This window comes from Cryptosporidium sp. chipmunk genotype I (genome assembly GCF_004936735.1).
Source record: "Cryptosporidium sp. chipmunk genotype I strain 37763 chromosome Unknown contig_2, whole genome shotgun sequence".
NCBI lineage: Eukaryota > Apicomplexa > Conoidasida > Eucoccidiorida > Cryptosporidiidae > Cryptosporidium > Cryptosporidium sp. chipmunk genotype I.
Window position 1 is genome coordinate 298359 of NW_027125624.1, and position 11540 is coordinate 309898.

The 11540-nt window shown below is 34.6% G+C and overlaps 4 protein-coding genes across 4 annotated transcripts; 2 read left to right on the forward strand and 2 right to left on the reverse strand.

The window, feature by feature from the left end:
- Positions 1-218: 218 nt before the first annotated feature.
- Positions 219-3245, forward strand: ELE39_001793 (WD repeat; the record flags this gene model as incomplete). Its single annotated transcript, XM_067345516.1, has 1 exon — positions 219-3245. One exon carries the CDS (start codon positions 219-221, stop codon positions 3243-3245), a length of 3027 nt encoding a protein of 1008 aa, XP_067199404.1.
- Positions 3246-3709: 464 nt separating this feature from the next.
- ELE39_001794 (ER lumen retaining receptor) lies at positions 3710-4636 on the forward strand (the record flags this gene model as incomplete). Its single annotated transcript, XM_067345517.1, has 1 exon — positions 3710-4636. One exon carries the CDS (start codon positions 3710-3712, stop codon positions 4634-4636), a length of 927 nt encoding a protein of 308 aa, XP_067199405.1.
- A 208-nt stretch (positions 4637-4844) lies between these two features.
- On the reverse strand, positions 4845-6632 carry ELE39_001795 (uncharacterized protein; the record flags this gene model as incomplete). The annotated part of the gene is made up of 1 exon (XM_067345518.1): positions 4845-6632. The coding sequence occupies one exon, from the start codon at positions 6630-6632 to the stop codon at positions 4845-4847; it is 1788 nt and encodes a 595-aa protein (XP_067199406.1).
- Positions 6633-7582: 950 nt separating this feature from the next.
- ELE39_001796 (KH domain-containing) lies at positions 7583-11011 on the reverse strand (the record flags this gene model as incomplete). Its single annotated transcript, XM_067345519.1, has 1 exon — positions 7583-11011. The coding sequence occupies one exon, from the start codon at positions 11009-11011 to the stop codon at positions 7583-7585; it is 3429 nt and encodes a 1142-aa protein (XP_067199407.1).
- Positions 11012-11540: the final 529 nt, after the last annotated feature.

An 11540-nucleotide genomic window follows, 5' to 3' on the forward strand; every position in this document is an offset into this window, starting at 1 on the left:
AATTTTTGTTTAGTTTTCTCCTACTAAATTATTTTGAGATACTCAGGAGGGAACTTAAATTGTTAGAGCACTATCATTTCGATTTAATAATACGCATTTCTAATTTTAATCATATTTATATATGTCAAGTACAAACTAATATTCTAATAGGTTTATATACTGAACGTTCAAGTAAAGTTCCCAAAAAATTTGATCATTGTTTTTATTACTAATTTATCATGTCATTATATAAATTTAATAATCTATTGGGAGTGCCATATAATGGAGGTGACATTCTCTTTTTCTCAGATTCATTGAACTTGGTCTCTAATGTGGATAATAGGATTTGTGTTCATGATATAAAGTTCAACAGAACCCACGTTTTGGGATGTGAAGCAAGAAGTAACATAAGCAAGATGTGCCTTTCTCCTGACGAGAGTGTTCTGATTTGTGTAGATGAAGATAATTATGGCTCAATTATTAACTTTTCAAAAGGATTGATTCTTAATAGGATGCAATTCCCCGGTTCTGTAGGATTTATTTGCTATAGCCACAATGGGCATTATGTTGCAGCCGCTGTTGATTCTGGAATATATGTATGGCATGCACCATGTATATCAAAGGGTTGGCAGCTGATATTAAAAAGAAAGCATGCTATTCACAACTCTAAGGTTAATTCTTTAGATTGGAGTCAATGCGATCGCTTTTTACTTACTTCCAGTAATGATATGACTGTGAGACTTATAAGTATTGAAAAGATAGACCATTTTGATACTGTCGCGTTCATTGCGCATAAAAATCCAGTTGTTGGTGCCTACTTCACAAAAAATATGCAATCAATATTTTCTGTAAGTTCAGAAGGTGTGATAATATTTTGGAAACCTTCATCCAAAAAAGAAAGTCAAGAAAAGAAAGCTGTTATTCCCAAGAAAATTCTTCCTAGACAAATTAAGAAGTCTAGAGCAAATATTAAATTAACCAAAGACACAAATTCAGATATGGAACCAGAATTTTATGATGAAATAAGAAGTAAATATTGGATTGAGGCATTGAGGGCATATGTAAACCAGTCAAAGGGAACAATCATTACAGGCTGTGCATTTAATTATGAAAAAAACCTTGTTGCAATTTCAACCTCTAATGGAATATTTACTTTATACGGAATTTCAGTTGGACTAGATGCTGACTCTGCAGACCTCAAAGACATTTTAATTAATTCAATTCATACATTTTCACTTTCCAATTCCCCCTTAACTTCACTAAAATTTGGTTCTGGAGGCGAGTGGTTGGCAGTTGGAGCTGCAAAAATGGGTCAGCTCATCATTTGGGAATGGCAGTCAGAGTCATATATACTTAAGCAACAAGGCCATTCCTTTGGTATACAATCCTCTAGTTTTAGTCCAGCAGGGTTAACTCAAGGTAAATGGAGTGGAAAAGCTTCTCACGACGATTATTTGGGTATCGGATCAAGAACAATAGTTGCCACAGGAGGTGTTGATGGTAAAGTAAAACTTTGGGATATCAGTTCAGGTTATAACTTTGCGACATTTTCAGATCACATTGCCCCAGTTTCTAAAGTTGTTTTTAATCCCCAAGGTAACGCAATACTATCTGCATCGCTTGATGGTTCAATCAGAGCATATGATATTATGAGATACAGAAACTTCAGGACACTCACAGCTGAAGAAGATAATGGTGTTCAGTTCACATGTGTCGCAATTGATAGAACTGGTGATTTGGTGGTAGCAGGTACTCAGGGTGAAGGATGCAAAATCTATGTTTGGAGTTTCCAAACAGGTAAACTAGTAGATAAATTATCTGGGCATACATCCAACATAGTTGATATCGCATTTTGCCCTTCACTCTCTAGCCCAGGCATTTTAGCTTCTGCATCATGGGATGGCACTGTTAGAATATGGGATCTTTATGCTCATGTTGGTAAGGGGGCAACTGGGGAAACTTTAATACACTCTTCCTCTGTGCTTTCAATAGCATTTGACCCTAGAGGAAATAATATGCTTGCAACTAGTTCTTTATCTGGTAGTATTAGTTTCTGGGATGTAAATAAAGGCACTGTTGAAGGTAGCATTGACGGTCTAAGAGATATTCATACTGGAAGAGGCTCTTCAGATGCATTTTCTGCAAATAACAGTAAATGTGGAGGAAAGCTTGGGGCAAGCACAAACCAAAATATTAATAGAAATCAGCATTTCTCATCTATCTGTTACAGTAGCAATGGAAGATTTCTTCTTGCTTCTTCTAGAAACTCTGCTAGAGTATGCCTTTATGACACTTTAACGTTCACCTTAGTCTCTACTGTTCAACTAACTAATTCTCGTTCCTTTTCAGGGATTAGAATGGAGCTTAATTCCAATTCAAACGCCAGCAAAAAGAAAAAAAGAATACTTGATTCTGAAAATCCGGATGAAATTTGGAATCCTTCAAATAGATTAAGTGAAAAAGAAAAGATTATTCGTGAGCACAATTCTTTGCCAGGGGCTATTGTTGGTGAGTTCTCGAGTCCCAATAGGCAATCCCACTTCACTGTATATGAGGTGGCATTTTCCCAAAACTCATCACATTGGATTGCCTCTACTAGCCATGGAGCATTTCTCTTCTGCATTGATACTCTGGGAAATTCATATTCAGGTTCGTCAGCTCACTTAAATATGTTAGATACTTTTAAAAAACAAATCATGACTAAAGAAGTAAATGTGAGTAATATTGATAATTTTCTAAAAGAAGGAGACTTTTTAAGAGGCTTGATTTTAGCATTGGCAATGAATAATTTCAACATACTTACAAAGATATATATTCAAATTCCAATTACCTCAATTGATTATATTGTACAGAACATTGTTTCATTTTTGCTTCCAAATATACTCAACTTCTTAAGAATTGTAACAAATCCTAATAATAAGCAATTTTTCAGACTAGAACGCCATTTAATTTGGCTTGAATCTATTATTAGAGTGCATGGAAATACATTCCTCAATGTAAATGAATCTTTAAGTGAAGCTTTAAATAACAGTAAAAATGTATTCGAGAATAACTTAGAAAACAAAAACAGCGACGAAAGTGAAAAACTTAAACAGAACAAGCTCGCATTATTATCTACAAATCTCAGCGATTGTGATACAAGAAGTATTTTTCTTGCAATTTTAATGAATATCTCTCAAATATACTCATTTTCAAGGCAAATATATGACTCTAACTGCTCTATATTGCATTATATCTCATTTAGACTAGCATCTAAAAAATTATAGATTCTGTTAACCTTTCTAAATTTTTTAAATGATTTATGCTATGTTATTTTTTTTTAGTTAAGAATTGATAGGCAATTTTCATTATTGTAAATTTATTTTTTAAATAATTCTTAGAATATTCAAATCCCCACAATACATGCATTATAAGCACGAATTGCAGGCATGACTATTATTTGCATGCATGGATAGTAAAACCATGCAAAAAAAATAGTTACATATTTAAAATATTCCAAGACGAGAATTTATCTTTCGTAATGCTTTTTGTTTTGGTTTGAGTATTCATTGCCTTTGCAAGAAAAACAAATATAAAACAATCGACTGCAAGCAGTTGGAATAATTATTGGAAGCAAGTTTGTTAATACAACAAAACTGGTAAATTGGTAATTCTTTAAAAAATAAAAATAATCTCTTACAAATAATCAAATTGAAATTATCGAAATTACTAAAGTTTGTTAGACTTGAAGATGATGATGTATTCAGGGCATATTTCAAGCAAGTTAGAAAACGACAAATTATCATATAGCTGTTACCAAGGCAAGGAAAAATTGGAATATAATGAAAGTTGGTTTAATAAAATCAAGAGCAGAAGTGAAGCAGGAGTGTCATACCAAAGCCAACTTGAAATTTTATTTTGGATAGCATTTTGTTTAGTATTAATGGTGGGATACAAGTACCTTTCTGATGGAAGTTTTTCTGCAATATTGACACTCTCTTCAGCTTTTCAGTGCTTTGCATTTCTATTATTGGCATCAAAAGTAAACACTCAGTGCTCTCTTTCAGGTATTTCTCTAAGAAGTCAAATACTATATTCAATAGCTTTAATTTCAAAACTATCCTCTACTTTATTTTTTAACGGATATTTACCAGTGGATAGATCTGGAGACTGGGTATATCAAGTGGCTGATGTAGTTTCATTGGTCATTTCTCTTTTATTAATTTACTGGGGGAATACGAAACTCAAGTATCAATATAAATTTGATAAAGATTCAGTAAATATCGTTATTCCTATAGTATTTTCCGCAATTTTAGCCGCAGTTATACACCCAGATTTGAATAGTTACTTTCCAGCTGACTTTGCTTGGACATTCTCATTATATTTGGAGACAACTGCCATGTTACCACAGCTTGTTATGATGACAAAAATTGGAGGTGAAGTTGAAACTCTTACTAGTCATTATTTGGCATCATTGGCAACTTCTAAGATTTTGTCATTTGTATTTTGGCTTTTTTCATATAGGGAACTTGCTCCTGAACATGGAAAAAATATCCCAGGATGGACTGTAATGACTTCTTTTGCGATTCAAATCATTCTTTTTACAGACTTTTTGTATGCGTACATCAAATCTGTTCGCTTAGGAAGAGCACTAATTATTCCCACAAGTATTGTATAAATTAATACTTTTGTTTCTATTCCGAAGAACTGACACGGACTAATATAAGAAATTTATAATATAATCAAGTGAAAAGAAACTTTAAAGTTTGAATTACTTTAATGTAGCCAATAATACAAAAGGAAAAGTTACATAAAGTACAGAAATATTTATTTATAGTCAATATATAATATAGTATGCAAAATAAGAGTGTTTCTTGTTTGGAATGCTAATTATTAATGTGGTATGCATTCGGTGGAATTTTCTGGTTTACTGAATTGCCGCTTCTTGTGATAGCATTATTGTTTTTAATGTCGGTATTCCGGTTTTTTGCTGGACTTTGATTTACTTGTTCAGAGAAGATGTGTGGATGAATATCAATCATTCCTTGCAATTCCCCATTAGATTCGTGGATGTTCTCCTGAAGTTTTTGTTGGAAATTTGATAAATTTACACCATCGGAGAGATTCTCATTTATTACTTCATACATTGATGAGAGTATTGTAATTGTTTGCATTCTGAAATTCTTCAAGGAGTTCGCAATTTCTATAAAATTCTCATCTGAATACTTTTCAAATTCTATACAACCACTTTTGAGCTCCTCAATTGTCTGGGAATTCCTTTTTATTTGCCTTTGCAATTTTTCCTCATTCTTGAAAAGGTCATCACTAATGTAACTAACCAGATCTTTAATACTTGATATCTTGTCACTTATTGTCTTTGAAAGTTCATCCCCAAACAGGAAGCCGCTTTCCTCTTCTTGCTTTTTTCTAAGAGCAAAATATTCATTATTTAGTTCTTTAATAGCTGACTGTATAAGCTCTGAACGGTTATTTAATTCTTTTTCCAACCTTTCAACTTGTTCTCTATTGGATATTTCATCATTTTTAATGTTAATAAGACTATCTTGTATGTTATCTACTTCATTTTTTACCCCTTGAATTCTATGCTCCAGCTTTGTTATCATATCACTCTCAGCCGACCTATTCATTAGTTCATCTTTAATTAAAAGATTGATATCTTCAAGTCTTTTTTCCGTGTTTTTTTCATCTTTAGCATTCTTATTACGGATTTCGCCGATACCCTTTTCCAGAGCCTCAATTCTACCCTGTGTAATAATTCTAACAAAATCTTTGAATAACTGTCTAATTAAACATAGGTTTTCAAGTTCTACTCCATCTAAATTATTTCCCATCCCAACCAAATTCTCATCTTCAACAAAAACATCTCTGAGGATTTCATATATTAACACCCTACTTCCTTCAAGCTTTTCGTTTTGATTACGCTCGTAACAACTGCAATTTCCACTGCTTGAGGACTTTTCCATACTGGAACACAGACAAGAACACGAACTTAAATCGGAACTTGATACAGAGTTCGAATCTAAGTTTGAGTCTAAATTCTCATCATCTTTATGATTTTTTCGCGATATTGCTAATATATTATTCCCAACCTCTCTGTTCCCAATAGAAATCTTCAAATCTTTTAATTCTAGTGCAATCTCCTGTATCTGTAACGCAATATCTTTAACAGTTGATTCCATTATTGACTGCTGAACTTTTAAATCTGTAATGTTTCTTTGCAGTTCTAGATGGTGATGAGCGCAACTCTTATCCAACTTATCCACTAGCGTCTTTTCAAGATTTGATACTGAATTCTGTACCATGTTATTTATATATTGCTCATTTGCTATTCCAAGAATATTTTCAGCCACACTCTCCAGAATTTCCCCTTTGCTACTTTTGCATGCAGAATTATTTCGGCAGTTATTGCAACAGTTTCTTGAATTCTTTAAATTTTCATTTCCTGCTCTGGAGTTATGGTTCCTTCTAGATAATATTACTCTTTTGGAAGTATAATTTCTAGGCCGATTTACTACCTGTAATTTTTCTACCAAACAAGTCATTTCAGTTTGTATTATTTTATAGTTCCTTTGTAATTCTTCTATCACATCTTCAATATGTTCTGCCCATTCTGAAACATCTTCAACAGTTGACTGTGAATCGTAGTCTTCCATATTGAAGAGATCTCAAGGAAAATTAGGCTTTAATATACTTTTTTTAGAATATCCTTTATTAACCTATATTCACTTAAATCCTATTTTATTTTTCCTCCGCTTGGTGCATTATTTTTTAATTCTTGTGTGTATTGTTAAGTTTTATTCTCTAAATAAAGAGAAATTGTGTGCCAAAGATTTTAATAAAATTATAATTTTATATTTTGAAACAATTTAATAGCTTTAAATTCAAAGCATCTGCATTTATATTTGTTTTATTATCTTCCTGTCTTAATTTGCCCTTCGCTATTTTTTCCAAATTGTAACTTGTTCAAAATCTTGAAAAATACACACCTATCAGAATTTCCTCAAGATTTTTTTTCCGCTAGAGTGATAGATGTGTTATTTTAAGTAATAGAGCGTCAATTCACCTCCTGAAAATAACCTTGAACTAGAGTGAACGAGTCAAAGTAACACGGAATACAGCACCAACAGGCGCAAAAACATGCAAGGCAAGGCTCGTATAACGACATTAGAATTTCTAACAAAACTAAATATTCTTATTGAGTTAAAAATAAAGAGATAGACTCAGTAGAGCAAACTTTCAGTTCCCACTACATCACCTATTTCCAATGAATTTGACTATAAGGTACTTTAACAATTAATGCAATTACTTGCATAAGCGTTCGAGCTACTTTTGAGATTCTTCTTATAATGTAAGGGCTCAGAAAATTAGCTGTTTTTATAATATAACAAGGGAATATTATATCAATAGCTATTAGTAACGAAAAATAGCATTGACCAATAGTTCTAAAAACAGAATCAACTATAACACATCCCAAAGGCTAAATCAAAGGAACTATATATATATATATATATATATATATATAAACTAATCCATCGCTTGAAGTGAACTACCAGTTTTCTCAATTGCCGGTGTAAATTATAATGAACACTCACCCAAATGAATATTAATTGTTTTTTGATTTATTTTTACGATCCCATCCGGACCTATTAGATACTACGCCTGCAGAGTTAGAAAGAGACAACATGATATTATTAGCATTATTTCCATTGTTGCCAATAGTTTGGCCTGGCGGAATTCCAATAGATTTAGAAAAGTGTGTACTATTTACACTATGACTCTGAGAAGGCTGAATAAACGTTGAATTCCCGGGCTGAACTCCAAATGAATGATAGTCATAGTGACATGAAGCTGTCATACTATTAGAAACGCCAGAAACAGCCCCATTATAAGAAGAAAAGTGGGAATTCCCGTCCATGGGATGATGGTAATAGCTTTGAATATTATTTCCACCAGTTTCTTGCATTCCAAATGTGTTTTGAGTAGAATTGACATGATTGGTGTTATGCTGAAGATTTACAAATTCAGATGATGAATTATTGCCTTGTTCATATAATGGATATGAGCGCTGGTCCTGCCCTGTTGCTAACTGTTTAGGACCCTTACCAGCCCCTAAATTGCAGTTGTTATTGCCGGCCACTGTACATTGGTTTGAAAATACACGCTTTGATTGTCCACCATTAACTGATCTTCCTGTAGAAAGATTGCTATTAGGTACTTGAGCATTAGTTTGATGGGGAACATGATGGTGAATATTATGTTGATTATGAGTAGATATAGACTGCGAAGCTCCAATATCGTATCTTATTTCATTTTTAGCATTATTCATACTGTTAAATCTGGATATACCAGCAGTTGTAGCAGTCGAGGAATGGTGATGCCCCGACCCTCCTAAGATAGATTTTTCGTTTGCAACGGAAATATGGCCGGAGGCGTAAGATAGTGATGACTGCAGTGATTGAGGTTGCGGTTGAAATCCTCCGGGCTTGATCCCCTTCGCTAGCCCATTCATGATACCCATACTATTTGATCCTTTATATGCATTATCAAAACGGGATTTACTAATACCTCCGCCAATTGACTTACTATGTAAGTTTGCGCTCGTACTTGATACAGGATTAGATGAATACTTAGGTAGTAGGCTTGTAACTTTGGTTACTAATTCATATAAAGAAGAACTTGTGTTGTTGTCAAGAGAATAAAGGCCAATTGTTACTCCATTGATTATCTCATTTATAGAATTGATTTCCAAAGAATTAGCAGGATATCCTGAAGCAATGGCTTCTGTCACGAAATCCTGTGTTTGCTTAACAATCGTCTGAATATTGTCTAAGGAGCCTCCACTTTTGTGGATATTTGCGAGAGAAGAACCTTGTGAGGATAGAGCAAAGGCGTTCGAGTCGGGTTTCGAATCATAAGGCCTCTCGTTGCTAAGCTTTGTAATGCCTCTAGTCTTAGCAATCATTGAGAAGTCGGGATAAGGTAGCGGAATCAAAGTAAACTCATCTGGCCCAACATTCTCAACAGTCCAAACATCCGGAAACGCCTCTACGAAATGTAGTAAATTTGTCCAGCCGAGTATTTCAATATTTAGAGGAATTTCGTAAAACTGTGAAAATTCGCTTTCTAAAATGTCCAAAGGAAGAAAATCTAGTGAACTTTTGGGAATGTAATGAGGGGCCAATCTTTTGCTTATCCATCTTCTTAATAGAAAATGAACCCCTTGTAAGACTATCATTAAAGATGTTTGAGGTATGTTATCCTTACCAACGCTTGCTATAGATGTCGTTCCTGAAGATGTAGTCGTTGTGGATGAATGAGACGAAAGAGTAATTGAAGAAATCCCATTACTATTGGCTCCGTTTTTTGAATTTGAATTATCGACTCCATATATGTCATCATCATCGGAAATTAAAGGAGAGCCTTTTGTGGGCTGACTAGAATTTGTATTTAAGATACAATTTGCACCCTGGTCTTTCTTAATTTTGTTCGCACCTAATATGGATGCACCACCAGCTGCATCGTTTTCTCCAGCAGAGGAACCTGAAGAATCTTTGCCTTGATGTTGTCTTGGATGCTGATTCGGAGATACAATACTACTTGTATTATATATGTGATCAGAAATCGCGACTGTTGAACCTGTACCTGTTACTCCCGAAGGGCCACCGGTTCCATTTATGTTTTGTGGAGCCTGGGGTCCGAAGCCAGAAAATGTTGGTGGCAGCGCCCCCATCTTCCAAAATGCCTCAGCAGCTAACTTGAAGTCCACAAAAGAAACAGTTACAGATTGAGCTGGAAGTAATAGTGGGGTAACACCTGATGAAAGATTAACTTTAAAAATTGGTGACAACTTTGGAATATTCGAAGAATCTATTATAGTATGTGGGCCTTCAATAAAAATATGAGGTAAAGCTTGTATCAAGCCCAATAGACCATTTTGAATTATATATGACTGGAAGAACGAAGTTGCATCGTGCTCAAAACGGAAGCTAGTAAAGGAGTCATATAACATCGGAATATGAATCATAGGAACTCCATGACTAACCATAGGGCCCAGTTGACTAAGGGCAGAATGAAGTACTAAATGCAAAAGCCATTCAAATTCCACAGGTGAAGCTGGGGGAGTTTTTGGCCATTCTATTTGAACAGGGGTTAAAATACCTCCCCTAGGAACAAATCCCATTCCAATATTGCCAGACATGTTGTTATATATAGGTTGAGATGAAGAGTAGTTTGGAGGTAAAGGCTGCATTCCTCCCATGGCCACACCATTTCCAACCATTTGCTTTTCCATTACAGATGTATGATCTTGCAAACCCGCAGATAGAACCATATTACCTTGTAGTCCTGCTAGAGTCGGGGAAACGGGCTTCCTGTTGGGCAAAATATGGGAAATAAACCCTCCGCCACCTTCAAATGTTGCTCTTCCTATCTCTTCAATAATTGCTTCTACGATCTCTAACTCACGTGGCTCATTATAGCGTACCAGTATATGAAGACCTTCCGGATCATTGCCGGTTGTCCCTAAAATTTGAACCTGAGCTCCACTTTCTTGTTCCATCCATTTTTGATTCGATCCTGAGACTCCAATAATGGCACCAGCTAAGTTAGATATACTTGGATGAAACTTTGAGCGATCTATTGGGATCTTTTTTGTGTTCCTATAAGAGACAGTTTGGGCTTGGGATGGCTGGCTAATAGGTGGAGCAACCACGATATTTCCAGGAACTCCGATGGAATTCACAGATGAAGAATTTACACTACCAATACCCAAAGAGTTTGAAGCTGAAATGGGTATTGACCCCGCCGCGACTCCTGGAACAGGTGAAGACTGAGGAGGTATATGAGATTGGACCTGCAAATTTGGATTATTAGAAAATCTAGTACCAGCCCTTCTTTGATTATTAGAGTTAGTTGGGCCAGATCTGAGTTTACCCTTTTGCTTTTTCTCAGCTGGCCCAACCTTCGCCATCGGATTCGTGGAAGAGATAGTTTCTAATCCTTCGGCGTGGCCCGTGATATTTGGATGCCACATTTTAATATTCTTAATTGAAAAAAAAACTATTTACTGATATCTTCTGTAATAATATAGGGGAACAATAATTATTTATTACAAGAAAACAAAAAGAAAAAGATACACTTTTCCCCAAGACAAACCTGTCCTAACAGTCTTTTTTGAGTCTATATTTAACTGATTCCTCGACCTTTCTTAATTAATATTGCAATCAATGCTACAAGTACTTACAATAATTAGTTCTGTTGTTCCAGGCCCAAAATAACACTTAAATTAGTGATAATTCTCTAAGATCCGCGATTTCTGTTTCAACACCCTTGAAAATACAATTTGACTATATAGCTCAGAGACTTACCAGACTTTTAAAATTCTTGAGGCCTTTCTTAATTTATCTAGTTGCAGAGTTGACTCAACCCAAGAAAAATCTAAGTCTAGACTAAAAGAAAAGGGTCTCAAAAAAAAAATACAAGTTTGTAAATTAGAGGTAATAACGGACAAGTCCTTATTTCAGTGTTTTTGATTCTTGGCCAATAGAGCTGTCTGCTATTAT